General features: G+C 33.6%; 2 protein-coding genes across 2 annotated transcripts in view; one reads left to right on the top strand and one right to left on the bottom strand.

The window, feature by feature from the left end:
- The window catches only part of LOC110030401 (sufE-like protein 1, chloroplastic/mitochondrial), a 10,636-nt gene extending 4,909 nt beyond the window's left edge, over positions 1-5,727 (top strand). The window contains exon 2 of the mRNA XM_020733099.1: positions 5,553-5,727. The gene's annotated coding sequence lies outside the window, so the exon portion shown is untranslated. The remainder of the gene's footprint in view (positions 1-5,552) is intronic.
- Positions 5,728-16,772: 11,045 nt separating this feature from the next.
- Positions 16,773-17,567, bottom strand: LOC110030402. Its single transcript, XM_020733100.1, has 2 exons — positions 17,187-17,567; positions 16,773-17,108 (listed from the first exon to the last, which is right to left on the bottom strand). Exons 1-2 carry the CDS (start codon positions 17,413-17,415, stop codon positions 16,960-16,962), a joined length of 378 nt encoding a protein of 125 aa, XP_020588759.1. The 5' UTR covers positions 17,416-17,567; the 3' UTR covers positions 16,773-16,959.
- Positions 17,568-17,625: the final 58 nt, after the last annotated feature.

The following is a 17,625-nucleotide window of genomic DNA, read 5'->3' as shown; positions in this document are numbered from 1 at the left end:
GGAATGCCGTGTGGGTGCGCTGCCTTATGGCACAAAGTTGGCTTAGATAATGTTGCTACTTGGATCCTTTTAACTCTTTGACGCTTGCTCCACATCTATATACTGTAAAACATAATAAAAACACTTTTTACAAGCATAAAATCATCATGATACGGAAACAAAACATGAAATTTATAAGAGAAAAAAATCACATATTTGATTCACATCAATTCTTCCAAACTTATTAATTGCTTTCAAGTAATTTCATAACTGAAACTTAGACTTATTTAACTAATTTTGGTAACTCTTATGGGACTTTCTAAATTTTTTAACAAGGTTATATAATTCATAATAAAAGATGGACAAATATTATTTTAAAATTGAATTTTTATTATTCTCTACTAAACTAGCCTTTCTTTAATTCACTTCATTCCAAGCTTAAGCAGATCTAAGCACTTAATCTAGTGTGATTAAAGTATTTTCATTATTTGGAGATATTTTTAAGTTAATTAATCAGCAACCAAACACCCCAAAATCACTTAACTTTTTATTGAATGTAATATTTAAGAATTTCATTAAAAACTTTAAGTTTTATTAATTAGGAAAAGATTTAGACTCCGACTTTTGATTTTTATGCGAAATCTCAAGCTTCTTCTCAATAGACTGACCACTTGTTTTTTTTTCTTATCTCTCATTTTGAATCAAGGCCTTGCATAATTTTTCTTTTCTTCTTTTTAGCCCAAAATTGTTAAAATTTTACTAAGAATTATTATTTCTGATTAAACATATTTTCCAAGGATTTTGAATATATAATCTACCCTAATTGATAATTCTCAATTATTTCTTAATCTGAATTCCGAAATATTATAAGCTGAAGATTTAAAGGCTTAATTGTTTCTGGCTAATTATTTGCATTTTCTATTACACCTTTTTAATTGTGTTGTGACTTTTCAGGCTTCTGGTAAAAGAAGTAATTAAAATGAAGACCTAAAGTATTAGGAAATCAATTCTAATCTCTTATTTAATGAACATTCACATAATCATTTTTTACAAAATAATTATTCTTTTTAATTCACCAGTAATCCTATCACGAGTCATTACTCAAAAGTCAAGTTTACAACTCAGATATGCACATTATAGAAAAAATTATAGAGTGTAGTGCAACCTACCTTAGTCCGGTCTCTAAACAAACTCTACATGACAATCTTCAAATCAAAAACACTCACAAATCAAATTCAAAGCAAATTCGAAACAAACAACATAAAACACACTCGAATTAATGAATAACGCTTGGGTTGCCTCCTAAGTAACATTTAGTTTAACGTCCTCAGCCCATTAAATCAATTCTAAGGTGCTTCTCCATTATCAAATTGTCTTTTATGTAATCCTTGATCAATCTTCCCAAATTTTAACGCTGGTGTAGGATTGCCTAAGTTATCAAATCTTATTTCTCCCCTTGAATTTTCCGGAATACCCTTGTTTATAATTTTTTGTAATATCTCTAGTTTAATTTGACAACACTTTTTTGAAGGCTATATAAGGGGTTGTATGCGATTGTAAATCCTAAAGGCTATATAAGGGGTTGTATGTGATTGTAAATCCTAAAGGCTATCTCTGGATCCAATGTTCTTCGTTGCTGTGCCTCTTGTAACTCACTCAACTCAGTAGGCATCATGATGGGCACCATGAGGCTTCTCTCGGAAGGGCTGGAGGATGCTTAAGGAGAACTTTTACTTCAAACCCAGGAGATTTCTCTATGGACGAAACTACAGGTTGGTTGTGGCTAATATGGTCTAAAGGCTGAACTCTATCCCTAATAACTTTAGGGTTCTCTTTTAAGGGTGCATCAAATTTTGTCTTAGGGCTCTCACTACAATCCTTAATCATATGTTGCTCTATTTGGTCCTACTTATAAGAATCATCGTTAGGGCCTTAGGGAGACTTTATCGATTTTAGAATATGAAAAGTCACTTTCTGATCATGAACTCTCATTGTAAGTTTTTCTTTATGCACATCAATCGTAGTCTTTCCTGTGGCTAAAAATACTCCTCCAAGTCTCTTCCTCCATTCTTCAATGATGAAGATCTCCTTATCTTCCTTCATATCTCAATGAAATCCGCAGGGAAGATAAGCTTATCAACTTTCACCGCCACAACCTCAATCGCCCCCTTGGGATGGTTCAAAGATCGATAAATTAACTGCTAGGTTGTTGTGGCAGACTGTACCTTTTTTAATCCTAGTCCATTGACAATGGATAGAGGCATGAGGTTAATATTGATATTTAAGTCACAAAGAACTTTCTAAGATTTTTTTTTTCTATAGCACACAAAATGATAAAACTCCTTGGGTCCTTTAGTTTTCATGACAATTCCTTCTATAGGATCGCACTGCATTCCTCAGTCAATGCAACAATTTCAAAATCTCTGAGTTTTCACTTTCTATCAAGGATCTTTTTCCCAAATTTCATGTGATTCTAGGGTTTTAACATATGAAATGCTGATTGTGAGCTTCTTAAAACCCTCTACAAATTTGACAAACTGTTGGTCGGACTTTTGTCTCTAGAGCCTTTGGGGACAATATGGTGGTGGGCTCTGTTGCACAATCCTAGGTGGTGTGGGTCGTTTTCCTAAATTTGGGGTAAGTTTTTCACTATCCTAAGAGTTGAGTTTCGTTTTCCTAAATCTGGGTAAGTTTTTCACTCGGTCTTTCAGACTCAGGATTTATTTTTACATGTTTACTCTCTTTCCCGAGGATGTCTTCACACTCAATCCCCATCATTACTCTGATGGCTTTACATTGCTCCATGTTCTGATCACTTCGATTCACTTTGGTGTTGCTGGAGAGCATTCCTTGGGTCATATTACTCAATAAATTAGCTAACTGCTCCATGTTCCTTGTGACTGCAGCTTGGCTTTGTAGTTGGTTACACATTTGTAACATAATCTTCTCCAATGATGGTCTCTTCTTCTTAAACTGACAAGTGCAGGAAAATCTTGATGGATATGTGGATAGGTCTACCTCAGATTACTATTGCCTTAGTGGTTGCACTTTCTTACAGTGCTGACTTGGGTGTCCCCTCACCGCTAGTTTTTTGCCCTTAGATTGTTGTTGCTCCAATTAAAATTTGGGTGATTTTTTCAATCTGGGTTCTAGGTATTGGAATAAGAATTGTTGAATTGATTTCTTATGACATTTAAGGTCTTTAAGGCAGTAGTGCTATAATCACCTACTAGTTCATAAGTCATCCTATCAGTGGGTAGGGGTCCTGATTATGAATTCATTCCAAAATTGTTCAACTTCTTAGAAATGGCAACATCCTGTGAGGCTAGAATAGTCAAAACATTTGTTTCATGCACACTAGTTGATTTCTTAAGGATGATTTCCTCATATGACCATTGAAAATTGTTCGTGGTTATTTAATGAATTCATAAGCTTTATAAAGTAGTTTTGATATAAGGGACTCCTCAGCTTTAGCATATACGATCGCTCTTAAAAATCCTACCAGCTCATTGTAAAATGTTTGTCAAATCAGCTAGTCAGGTCGCGTGTTGTGTGGACATTTTTTTAAGCAATTATTTGAATATCTCATGTTTCATAAATTGACTCTCCATCTAGCTGGGGGAAAGAAGTGATGTCATTTCTTAGTTTGACAGTCTTGGATGGAAGAAAGTATTTGGCTAAGAATTTTTGAATTAAGTCAGGCTAAGTGGTGATTGATCCTGGTGCTAAGGAGGTTAATCACATATAGTTTTATCCCTAAGGGAAAAAAGGGAATAACCTTAGTGTAATGGCGTCATTGATGACACAGTTATGCCTGAAGATGACACATGACTAAGAAATTTATCAGGTGCGGGTTTGGATCCTGAGTGGGTGATCCCCAAACTGGTTGTTTTTAACTATTTTGATGATCACATGTATAGTTCAAATGTGTTGGCTTCTACGGTAGGGTAATTGATAGTCATATGGCTTTTCTCTACCGATCGGTTGACATACTCTCTAAGGGGTTTCATATGGTTTTCCTGAGGGTTGCCAATTCTAAATATTATTTTTTGAGGTTTTGGGTTTTTCAAATTTTTTTGAGGGTTTCTTCAATTTCAGGATCAAATGGTATTAGTTCAGTTTAACAGTTTGTACTCATGCAACTACGGTTTTCCCACAAGTAACAACGTACTAATGAAAAAAAAAAAGAAAAAAAAAGAAAAAAAAGAAAAGAAATACAAACACAAAAAAAACATATTGACTGAAAATAATTAACATGCACAACACATGAACAGAAATAAACAAATTCAACAATTTTTTTTGGATTTGTAAAGTTTTCATTAAACTAAAGATTCAAACAAAACTATAACAAGGATCACAGATAAACAAGAAAAAACATTAAAAAGTTTAAACCTCCACTCAAAATGTTTCAACTAAAGTTCTCATAAAACTAGAAACTGACTCGTTTTCTCGATAACGACGCCAAAAAATTGATGCCCAAAATTGCTGTGAAGCATTCGGTCAACCACGCAAATATACATGTTGATAAAGTAATATGGGATTTTGAGTCCGTGTATCGATTTCACGAGAAAACTTATCAACATTTTTAATAAGAAAAATTTTAGTGTTAAATCTCTAAGTCTAGTTTGAATAATTCAGATTTTGCAGAAGGCGAAAGTTTCTATAATTATAATGTAAAAATTAAAAAATAGAACTAATTTTTTTTAGAGTTTCTAGGAGGTCAAAGGTTCATACTTTTGTGACCGGCTTAGTGAATACTCTGTTTTTCCATATGAGTTCCTTAGGTTGTTCTTGACAACCAAGGATAAGTCCTCCTTTGCTTATGTATAGGTCATAAGAATCATTGGAAACTCTTATTATAATTAAGGGGGTTTAATCATGCAAGGTTTCTCAGGAATTCTCTAGTCTCTTATCTAGGTTGCACTCTCCTATTGGTAATATGTCTATTACATTATGTAAATATATGTTAACTTATTCTTCTGGTCAATGGTTATAAGTCCTAAATCACGATATATTTTAACTTCCTAATTGATCAGATCTAGAGTAAACTATGATCAGAAGGTTAACATATCTACGTATGAAATCTATAACACAGAAAAAATGTTTAGGGAAAAATTCTAGGATAAAATGACAAAATCACATCCCTTATGTCATCGGAATAAAAATAAGATTTAGCTATTATGCATGAGGAAAGAAAATACAAAGATTTTTACCGAAAACATTAAAGAAAATAGTGTAAGAAAGTATAAAAATCTCGAACCAAAGCTGATTTTGCCCTTACCGATACACTTCAATTCTCTCCTCACAACACAAGCTCTTCGTCTATCTCCCTTGTAAAAGTTCACACATGTCTCCCTTTCAACTCTCTCCAAAAGCTCACTAAGACCAAACTCTAAGTTATCGTAAGGAAAACTTAAGAGAACCCTAGAGCACACAAGACTCTCACAAAAACTTGGTGGAAAAGAGGCCTCCTAAAAGCCAAGAATGCTTTAGGGTTTCAATGCATGTACATATATACTCCAAGCCTCAAATCCACACACAAAACCTTCCAAATTTATCATACTGTGAAACAGGACGCGGGAGCATCGCAGTTTAAAGAGGCTCTCGATGGAGCAGCACGGATGCGCAGTTAGCTGGCGTGGGGATGTCTGTCTCTCTTGAATGCGGTGCAGGTGCGCTAGCTTGGCTAGTGTTGCCACTTGTATCCTTCAACTCTCCGACGCTTGCTCTACACCTATATCCTTCAAAACACAATTAAAACACACTTCTCAAGCATAAACTCATCATGATACGGAAACAAATGATGACATTTATAATGGAAAATATCATTCACATCAGATAACTTGACTATGATTGATAATTTAGAAGACTGGATGTTTGGCTTCAGGTTTAAGCAAGATATTGTATATATTATTGTTGGCACACAATGGTATGCACGGCAATGCATGTGGAAAATTCTATGACCTTTGATATTCCAGCTTTTTTCTTTACTTTTTAATGTACTTCATGCCTTTGATCTTAGTGATGAAATTACTCAAATCACTAATCAGCTGCTGGTCAAAATTTTCATCATTCCTTGCTTGGAAGCTGGGAAACGTCTGTACTAAAAAGAATATATTTTCATGTGACCCTTCTCTTGAATTCCTCACCTTGTATCACCCTATGGGCTTGAGATAATGTTGAAGTTGTGAGTTAGATTAAGTGGAAGGATTCGTTGATTATGAATCATCTATGTTTTAGCAAATGTTAAATGAAGTATTTCATGATAAAATTGCACACAAGCACCTTTTGCATTCATTTCTTATCATTTCATGCTTTTGCATGCCATTTTGATTCCAATTCATTCATATAATGATGACTATTGTTTTGTGTACGTGTAGGGCTGTCAAACGGCTCGTTGTTCGTGAATAGTTCGTGTTCGGCTCGTTAAGAACCTCGTATTTGATTTGTTCGATAAGTTAACGAGCCGAAAACGAATAATTTTTTTGCACTGTATATATATATAATAATCACCCTAACCCTTACAGTTGTATTTAATATGTATATATAATAAGTAGTATTTTTAAAAATTTTAATTACTGCAAGACTATAAAATATGTATAATCAATTAAAATTATTAATTAAAAAATAGAATCAAAATTGTATTAAATTATATTTAAACGATGTTTTAATATAAATAATAAGATTTAAATATCACCCTAACTCTTACAGTTGCATGACTAGGGTTGTCAAAACAATCCTTTGTTTGGCTTGCTGAGCAACAAGCTGAACGCTAACACTTTCTTTTTTTTTTTTGTTTGACACATAAATGAACCGAACACAAACAGTAGTATTTTTTAACGAGCCGACTCGTTTACACCCCCTATGTATGTTTTACATGTTAAGTATCATATTTTATGAGTTACATTCAGAGTCTACTGATCTCTTTGACATTTACACCCTCATAATGTCGATAACTACAAATTTGAGAGTCTACCACTCAAGGCCCATTCCAGAATAAACTGTTTGCTGCTGCTTCTAAAAAAAGCACTTTTTTTTATATAAAATTACAGTCACCCCAAACAGTCGGTATGTTACGATGCGAAGCACTCTACATCTTGCATTTTATTTGTACTTTTTAATTAGAAATAAACAATTTTTTTTTTTAAAGAAGGATTTGCATACATACCACTCAATTCTTATGTATTTGCATACCTAACACCCAAGCTTTAAGTTTGTACAATAGCCACCTGAACCATGCCTCAAAAATGTGTATTCCACCTTTATGTAAAAATGAAATTTTTAGGCGGTAGAAATGTAAAGTGCAAATTTTAGGTGTTTGATATGTGAATAGATAGGAATTGGTTGGTATGTATGATAATGCCCCTTTTTTAAAATATTAAAGAATTTCAGAAATTAAAAGCCAAATTAAAATTAATTAAAATTAAAAAAATGATTGCTAGTGCCGCCAAATTTAGATAGATAAAATGTCCCGGCCATTTCATAGACATAATCAGAATATATTTTTTTTTCTAAGAGTGATAAATAATTGTCATGATCATCCCTTTATGAAAAGCCTCTTCAATTTACGCTCTGTTTGGCGTAACAACGGCTTTTCAGCTTTTCGGTTGCAGCTACGCTGTTTCAGGAAGTTGATATGGAGAAATTGACTGACTGTTTATGACAGCTGTGTTCACAACTGTTATTAAAAAAATATGATCATTATACCCCTGTTTTGTAATGTTGTGCTTAATTAAATACATCAACTACCTATTTCCCTGTACAACTTAATTGCGAACAGCCTTTAACTAATTCTCCAACACCATGATTTGAAAAAAAATAAAATAAATAAAATACATACCACACAGTTCTTATGCATTTACATATTTATCATCTAAGCTTTCCATATTTACATACACGGCGTCCTAATCTCTTGACCTCACGCATTATCTTTTAAAAGTGAAATACACCTTTTTCAAGCATAGAGTTATGACACTAGTGTTATAAATATAAATATAAGGGTTTAGGTGTTAGACATGTAAATATATAATAGTTGTGTGGTTGTATGCAAATGTCCCAAAAAAATTAGACATGTAAATATATAATAGTTGTGTGGTTGTATCCAAAAATATATATAAAAATGATAATAAAAATTCACTGGATTGGCAATTTTAATAGATGAACCCACTTCACTGAAATTTTCATGAGGAGAGAGCAAACTTAGATATGTAAACCTCTGACCAAAACTAAGGAATTCCAATCGCAAAACAGAGCTCTCCACACCGAGACTGAAACATCCGCTTGCATAACTCCATTCACGACACCGCTTTTGGGAGTGCGGTTTTTTATTTGTAGAGCGGGTTTGAAATTTGGTATGCTTATCTAGCTTATCCTGACAAGCTGCTGATCTGCAACTGATCCAGATAAACTAGTTGGTTGTTTGATTTGTGCCAGCTGATTTGCAGTTGTTTCTAGATAAATGAATATTCTGTCATTTATCTGAATAAACTAAGATAGATGTTTGGTTTGTGCATTTAGAAAACAACTGATTGAAAAACATCATTGTTATGACTATATATTTGGACATGTAATTTCATAAACGAAGGGAAAACTGAAAGAAAAGATACGATATACTAACACTTACAACAAAATTATGTTGTCAGAGAACTTACTCAGCAAATTAGTCCAATTCAATCACTCTTTAAGCTCAAACAATGGTCAAAAGAATCATCCATAGCATCCTAAATCAGAATAGTTATTGATGTTTCATGGATCATGATCCCTCAGATTGGATAAGATGACTAGAGGATGATTTCTGAATCATAAACCTCAAAATAAAAAATCTTTACAATTTTCCAAGATTCCACATCAAATTTATTTAGCCAATGGCATCAGCAGAGCAATACATTCAAAGCTTTTGATACAACTTTAAAGGTAACCACTTATTATAGGATTGCGTACAATTAATTCAAATCATTATAATAATTACCTTCAAAGCTTATCCCCACCCACTAAGGATCTGGTTGGCGCAGCGCAGCTGCAGCTTCTCAGCGCAGCTACACTGCCCCAAGAAGCAGCTGCGGGGAAACAGCTGTGGGGGAGCTGGCTGTTTGGTTCAACTGCGTGAAAACAACAGATAAACTAGTTGGTTGTTTGATTTGTGCCAGCTCATTTATCTGGATAAACTAAGATAGATGTTTGATTTGTGCATTTGAAAAACAACTGATTGAAAAACATCATTGTTATGACTATATATTTGGACATGTAATTTCATAAACGAAGGGAAAACTGAAAGAAAAGATACGATATACTAACACTTACAACAAAATTATGTTGTCAGAGAACTTACTCAGCAAATTAGTCCAATTCAATCACTCTTTAAGCTCAAACAATGGTCAAAAGAATCATCCATAGCATCCTAAATCAGAATAGTTATTGATGTTTCATGGATCATGATCCCTTAGATTGGATAAGATGACTAGAGGATGATTTCTGAATCATAAACCTCAAAAATAAAAAATCTTTACAGTTTTCCAAGATTCCACATCAAATTTATTTAGCCAATGGCATTAGCAGAGCAATACATTCAAAGCTTTTGATACAACTACTTTAAAAGTAACCACTTATTATAGGATTGCGTACAATTAATTCAAATCATTATAATAATTACCTTCAAAGCTTATCCCCACCCACTAACTCTAGCAAGCATCTTTATCAAAGAACCCATCAATAAGTAAGCTCGTCACTATATCCACTACCATCTCCTTAAATTCACTATAAAACCAGCGATAAGAAATACAGACAAAGACTTTGTTTTATAATTTCTAAGGACTTCCATCAAGCCAAAGTTTAACAGATATGTTGGCTTAATATGTTCCAGGCGTACCTCAACAGGACAATAAAAAACCTCAATCATGACTTCTATCCACAATCACATAAGAAATAGAATTACTACACAAGCATACCGCTTGGAAAATGGGCCTTCAGAAGTGATGGTGATCCTGTTTTTATCCCGTGTGACAGAGAAGACATTGCCAATCGTGCCGGCCTTTCCGCCAAGCGAGGCTACCTTGATCCGTTCAAGGAGGAACTTCTCAAGGGATGCGATGTCCATAATCTTGTCATAAGTTTGTCTTCCACCGGCTTTGAACAATCGATGACGAATGTCAAGCCCTTCCGTTTCCCTCCGCACCAGCCTGTCCCTGTTCAGCTCATCTTTCGGCCTCTCTCAGCAAACTCGCTTGTTTTGGAGTTTGTGCGTTAGGGAGATCGAGCGAGGGAGGAGGCGAACAACAGAAGAACCATTCGAACACACGTCGACGATGCGGGCCGTGGGGGTCGATCCCGCGGCCACGGCTAATAAAGATTTCAAAACTACATTTCACCATAATCTGCCAGAACACACGAGCCAAACGGCAAGGTGACGTTTTTAAAATGCCGCCCACGATTATAAGCTGCCCCAAACAGGCCCTAAGTTTAGGGGCTAAATATGTAAATAGTTAAATTTTCGATGCATTGTACGTGGATCTCCTAAAACAAAAAAAATTAAATTTCGGCTAAAAGCTAATGATGGTAAAAATTCAGACGGATGTAGCGAACAGTAGGAAGATAATTGTGAGCAGAATGCATAAAACTCAATTCTAGTCTACAAGCCCGAAAGCAGTTTCTATCAATCAGCTTGAAATCAGGTTTCCGATCAATTTGAACCCAAAAAACTTGGATCAGATCATGAAATGAAACCAAATAATTCAAATTTAATTACGGAAATAAATAAAAAATCAGAAAGCTTTTACTTTCAAATATCATTATCAAACACTGGAGAAGCATCGTAATTAAGAATTCCTTTGTTGTTGTTGTTATTACTATTATTTTAAGCTAAGATACACCTTCATTACAATTAAAAATTGCAGCAAAAACGTTCATCTAAAATCATATTTCTCAAAAAAGATTGGATACACAGAAATTTTAAATAAAAGAATAGGTTTATAGGAAATTGAAAGCATACCTTGCAAAGAAATGTTAGACCAACGTGCACCATGCTCCAGCAAAATGAGGTTTCCATTCTCCACCAGGCCGATCCTTTGAGACAGGAAGATAAAATTCCAATGATATATGGTTGTTTATGAATCTATCATCACTTATTTAAAATTAATTATTATTTTTTTAATTTATCTTTACTTAAAAGAGTGTCAAACTAGTAGTTCAACCTTCCGGATTTCTTAGAAAAAAAACATTTCAAATAAAATGCAGGTAGATAGAAGTATCAGAGCAGAGTTTCTATCAAAGAATGTTACATAGAAGTCAAAAACTGTGAGATTTTTAGTATTGAGATTGGAGTTAAGATAACTAAGGCTACATCTAAAGCCACCGAGGACCTGCGGTGTCCTTGCAAAAAAGAGGGAAAAGTGGAGGAGTCAGCAGAAGAAGAAAGAAGGTTGAAGATTTAGAAATATAAATCCTTTTGGCCAGATGGGATTGTTTCTAAGACTTTCATCATCTCCAAGAATTAAATATTTTAACCTAATACCAAAAGATAAATCTTTGCGACGAACATTGTGCGTACTTCTTGCCCTTGTCTTAAAAAAGATGAAAGAGAGAGAAGGTTTAAAAGGAAGAAGAGGAGAAAGAAAAGATATGGAAGAAGGAAATGGACAAAGCAAGAGAAGATGAAGAGGAAGATGAGAGGAGGGAAGGGACTAGAGAGAATAGGGATGGCTACATGAATTAAGAGTAAAACAACCGATTTATTATGACCACATGAATTTACTGGGATTAGTTCAAACTACAAAATATAAGATTAAATAGCTAATTGGATGACTCATCCAATCATTTAATCTTGGCTAGACAAAAAGGAAAAACAAGGAGAGTCGATAGAAAACTTGTGAAATAAAGCGGCTGTAATACCACTCATAATATGAGATGACCTTGGATGTCCACTTGTAGGATGAGCTAGCCTCCTTGATGATATAGCTACCAAGATTCTAGTATCCTTCTTATAACCTTCATCTAGCTTTGTATGTTGTGTTTTTTCCGATGTAACTTTCCAAATGATGCCATGTGTGTCAATGAAACTTGAGTTAGCATCATTGTGAAGGTAGGAAAGCAAAAGAAAGTCGAAGATAGAGAAAGAAACATCTTTTACTAGGACTGGGATTTTCTATAAATCTTTCATCATTTTCTATAAGAATTATATATTAGGTGTACTAATCCTGAATAATAAATTCCCACAGCAAACTTCTCTTGTGTTCTTGTCCTTGTCTTGATGTTAAGGACAGAGAGAAAGGGGGGTGTTAAAGAGGGGAAAAAAAAGGGTGAAAGAGATGAAAATGGGCAGGCCTGTGAATGAAAAGAAGAATAGCTGGGTCTAATGAGTGAAGGAAGGAAAGAGGGGAGATGTTGGGTGGGGGGGTTGCGTGGGCTGTGGCGAGGTGACGAGGATGGGAATGAGGATGAGGATGATGATATGGCTGTGTACTGTGTATCTCTTTTAATCTTTTGATGGAAGAGCAGACGGGCTTCATCTCCTTTTAATGGAACTTGGAATGCACTAAGTGGATTTATCATTGCTCATAAAACTATGGTTAACACTAATGAATGAGACTTGGATTTAAAGCTTTGATTGAAATCACTTTCCTTTGATGAGGAAGAGATTTTTTGCTAGACCAGATCTTCACTTGGTCATACCTGCCTTCACCATAAACTCACCTTGCATCTCATAATAAGACATGCTTAGACTATAAAAAGGAGGAAATAGAACTTTGACCAGAATCTCGAGAGAAGACAACTGGTTAAAAGTGGCAAGGAGATTAAGACCACATGAATGAACTTTAATTTGTTCAAACAATGAAATATAAAGTTAGTAAACACCTGATTTAACCTAACACATATAATTAAAGGGGTTAAAGAAAGGGAGGTGATGTGCCAGTTGTAGAATGAGGTGGTCTTGGTAGGTCATTTGAAGGGTGAAGGGTCCTTGGTTGTCTACTTGCAAGATAAATTGCTCTCTTGATGATATCCTTGATATTAAAACATCAAAAGAAAATAACATTGTGACTAAAATTTTCAATTACATAATATAAAGCATTAAATTAAAAACAACATGAGACTGAAAAAATAATAATAATAAAACTTGTCACTCTCTAATAAATCATATCAAAAAGGCCAACCATAATTCATCACCTAACTTAGATGGATCAAACAAATAAAAGATAAAATGAAAAAAAAAAAACCCTAAATCATTTTATGGTAACTACACTCATGACATTAAAGAAATCCTAACATTACTTAAATGCTATTGTTTTTGGGGAAATGATGATAACTTAAGAGGGAAGATAATGGATCCATGAAAATATTGAGCGGCCGTTTGGGATCACTTTTGTTTTTTGTTTTACTTTGTTTTTTTTATGTTTTGATTTGAAATAAAACATGTTAGTTATTTTTGATTAATGTATGATTGTTTTTGAAAACATTCAAAACACCTACAAGGTATTTTGAGTATTTTAAAAAATATAATTATTTATTTTTAGAAATAAAAAAATAAAAAGTTGTAAAAAATACTCTAAAAACATGTTAAAAAAACAAAAATAAAAAATAAAATTGATCCTAAACAAGCCCTATAATAATAATAATAATAATAATAATAATAATAATAATAATAATACTTAAAAAGATGCACATTTTTTACATTTTCTACGATAAAAATCATGAGTCTTAATAATAATAATAATAATAATAATAATAATGCTTAAAAAAATGCACATTTTTTATATTTTATACGATAAAAATCATGAGTCCAAAGAATTTAAATTTTCAATATGATTTATTTAAGGGACTAGAATCATCAAATTTAATAATTTAATTGTTTCTTTGACACCAAATAATAATAATTTGTAATATGCTTTTCATTTTTTTCCTTTTTTTCTTGCCTCGAAATGACATAAGAGGTCTTCAGAAAAGAAAGATGGGGTGGAAAGGGATGCATTTAAAAAAAAAAAAAAAAAAAAATAAACCAAAAAAAAAAAAAAAATAAAAAAAAATAAAAAAAAAATAAAAAGAAGAAAGAAAGGTAGAAAAAAAAAAATAAAACAAAAAAAAAAGAAGAAGAAAGAAAGGTAGGGGATGCTTATGACAAAAAGAGAAGTTGAGCTAAGTGAAATCATAAGATTTATATCACTAATGGGATTGTGGTGGAGCATGGTTTACAATAACTAGAGTTACAATTGCGCAGCCAACATGTTTTTGAAGTAGCACACATATAAAAGAGAATTTAAAGATGATAGAAAGAGAAATTTTTATTGTTATAGAAGAGAAATAATATGAGATTAGTGAGGGGTCAAATGAAATCAGCTGGTGTGCGTATTGTTATAGAAGAGAAATAATATGAGATTAGTGAAATCAGCTGGTGTGCAATACATAGGGGTTAGGCAGTAAAATAAATTATTTGATGGATAATTCATCATTTCCAGAAAAGAGGATTGGATTTGGACGTAAGGGTTTTATTCAAATATTGAATTGAATCTTCTTCTATGATGAGAGGAAGATATATTATTAGAGTAGATATTCTCATGCTCATAGTTTACCTTGGTCGCACCTTGATCCCCTGATTGGAGAAAGAAATTGACAAGATAATAATTTGGCCACAACCAAAAGAAAGAGAAAAGGAGCAATTAAAAGAGGTCAAAGGAATGAATGCTATCAAATGTGCATGCGAAGCACATAAGAAATGCTATTGTTATAGCTCTACAAAAAATAATTTAAATAGTTCAAACTACAAGCAATTAGATTGTTGACACCTAATGGGATTAATCATCCAATTAGTTAAATTTAATAAAATAAAAGGGATAAAGTGGGAGAGCTCATTAGCCCCTTGCAGAATAAGGGGGTCAATACCTCCTTGTAAGATGAGGCAATCTTGCCAAACCACTTAAAAGATAGGTGGTGCTTTATGATGTAACCACCTTGATGCTTATTACCTTCTTGTAGCCCTTGATGCTTATAGCCTCCATAGCATCTTCTAGGAAAGTGCTGGTGGCTTGTGAGGTGGTGGTGGTAAGAAATAAAAAAGATAAAGAAGAGGAGGAACATGAAAGATGCAATTTTGAGATGTTTCCCAAGTAAGAACCTTCTTGGAACCCTTAGGAAACTTAAATCATCATAACCAAGGATTCAATATTTCCTCGTATACCACATAATAAAGATTTCCGACAACCTTTTCTTTTGTTCTTCATAATCAAATGGGAGGGATATTGCTTGAAATGAGGATAAGTGAAGAGGAGTGGGCAACGAAAATGAAGAGAGATGAGGTGCTATAGAAGCTAATAATATTCAAGTGAGAAAGAACTGTTGATTATAATGCAACCATGGTTTGAAATTGCACATATGAGCCAAGTCTTGAGGCACTCCTCAGTGCTTTTTTAAAAAAATTACTAAGAGGCTTACGTCTCACATAATGTGAGGCACACCTCACCTCACTTGGGGTGAGATGTACGCAATTAGATGTACGGTTTTTTCTTAATAAATATAATCAAAATAACCCTTAGATAGCCTCCCCAAAATACACAATTAAGAATGTAATTGAAATTATAACTATTAACACAATAATCATTTAGAAATTTAATGAATGATATTAATTATTGTTAATTAAATAAGACAAAAATGATTGAAATGAGAGAGTACAGACAAAAGGATGAAGCAGAGAAAAAAGCAAACTATGATGCCGATAATTCTAATAGATATATTGAGTGATGAGATTGTTGATGACTTTTGAATTTAGGAGTTCTATTCTTGGTAGCTTGATATGTTCTTACTTTGATGGAGCATAATATGAGAAAAGAGAGACTGATTATATTGAAATTATTTTCGATTGCATGTTATCATTTCTTACTCTGAAATTTGTATAAACCTTTTTCTTTTATTATTTAATATTTGGATGTTAACATGCCACTTCTTAACTTACACAATTTACTACTTTTTACCATGTTAAGATACTAATAATTCTTTATAATGAATTAATATGTCAAGACAATAATATTTCACTTTTTACTACATACCATAAGTTATTGATTTTGAGGCTTGCACCTAAAATTCCTTGCCGCTCAGACAAAAAATGTCTCAATACACAATGGCACAATTTAAACCTTGACCATCATATTATTCTAGTAAACAGTCATGACATTATGAAATATAAGTTATAGATAAGGATATAAAATGTCTTAAGACTGCATCAAAAGAAAATAAGATAATGGCAAATATATCATATCACATGATGCCAAACATGAAATAAAAGTAGGATGAAACAAAAGGAAACTGCATCAAATATCTACTTAACAAGAATTACATTAATACAAAAATAACATAACCAGTAAGTAGAATTGCGCCAATGGGAACAAGCAAATGCAATCCTATAAAATCATAATTATATCTGCTTACCATCTATTGGAATGGACAATAGTCATGGAAAACAAAATTTATAAACTTCAATGTAAAATCAATAAATCTAAAATTCATCAAATCAAAAAATCAGCAAAACAAAAGGTGAAATCTTGTCAGCCAAGGGTGATAATTTTATTAAAACTTAAATAATAATAAAAAAAATCCTTTCATTTACTAAGCTAGAGATTCGAGTTTAGCCTTTCACAGTGCACAAATAAAAAAAATTGGAATAAACTTGAAAGTTAAATAATTAAAAAATTAATCTTACCCCATCCGAGGACAGCAGCGCAGTAAAACCTCCTCAAACGAAGATGATGGATTTGTGACGAAAATGTCTACTCTCTGCTCTGAGCAGACACAACAAAAATGGGGAAAGAGAGGGATATTCTAAGTGGACGAACCAATTCACAAGAACACGCAAATATCTTATTACTTTACAGATCCGCACCGAAAAGTTTTGAACAGAACAAGTCCTTCTAAAAATCAAACAAGAATACATCATAAAGTTTTGACAATGATTTTGGAGCAAATCGACAAACAGGATGAGGGCGACCAATCCAACACAACATATTAGTACTTGATCTTCCAAGGAAGTATGTCGAGTATCTCCGCCGAATTCGACTCAATCCTCACGTTCTTCTTCAACTCCGCCATGTTCATGTTCTTCCCCATCACATACACGATCTCGTTCTCCATATCCGTCCTCACTTGCATGACACCTAAAACACCATTCCATTCACAGATCAAACACTGATGGGCTGATGGAGGTAGGAGAGAGTAGGTTCGAGAATACAAACCATCAGTTCTGCCGATTGCGAGGCGAACCTTTTTAGGGCAACCCTCACAGTCAAGCTGAACGCCGCCGATCATGACCTTGCGATATCCTTTGAGGTCGGTGGAGTAGGTCCACTTCATGAAGAAGCCTCCCATGGCTTCCGAGAAGATAGTCGTCGGCTTGATTGCTGTACTTCCTAACTTGGTTTCTCCCTGCACCCGAGCACAGGGCATTCTCACGATCTTTCCCATTTCTGCTTCTTGATTAACTACTCTGCTCCTGCTTCCACACTAGATCACTGTGCCATCCATGGATCCATAGATGGGAGATCGGAGATGGAGAATGGAGATGGAGATTTCGGCTTGTCACATTACTCACATAATTGAAAGTAAATCACTGTTTGTTGATAAAAATAATTCCTTTTTTTTACTGAAATTTACTTTCTTTTATATATATATATA

Source organism: Phalaenopsis equestris, unplaced genomic scaffold (genome assembly GCF_001263595.1).
Source record: "Phalaenopsis equestris unplaced genomic scaffold, ASM126359v1 Scaffold000715, whole genome shotgun sequence".
NCBI lineage: Eukaryota > Viridiplantae > Streptophyta > Magnoliopsida > Asparagales > Orchidaceae > Phalaenopsis > Phalaenopsis equestris.
The sequence above is the reverse complement of the archived record's forward strand: the minus strand, read 5'-3'. Positions and strand labels throughout refer to the sequence as shown.

Excerpts from the sequence above, each read along its gene's own strand:
- LOC110030402 (XM_020733100.1), bottom strand. The coding sequence starts at position 17,415 with ATGGGAAAGATCGTGAGAATGCCCTGTGCTCGGGTGCAGGGAGAAACC. Across the intron at positions 17,109-17,186 it reads CGCAATCGGCAGAACTGATG|GTGTCATGCAAGTGAGGACG; the intron begins GTTTGTATTCTC and ends ATGGTGTTTTAG.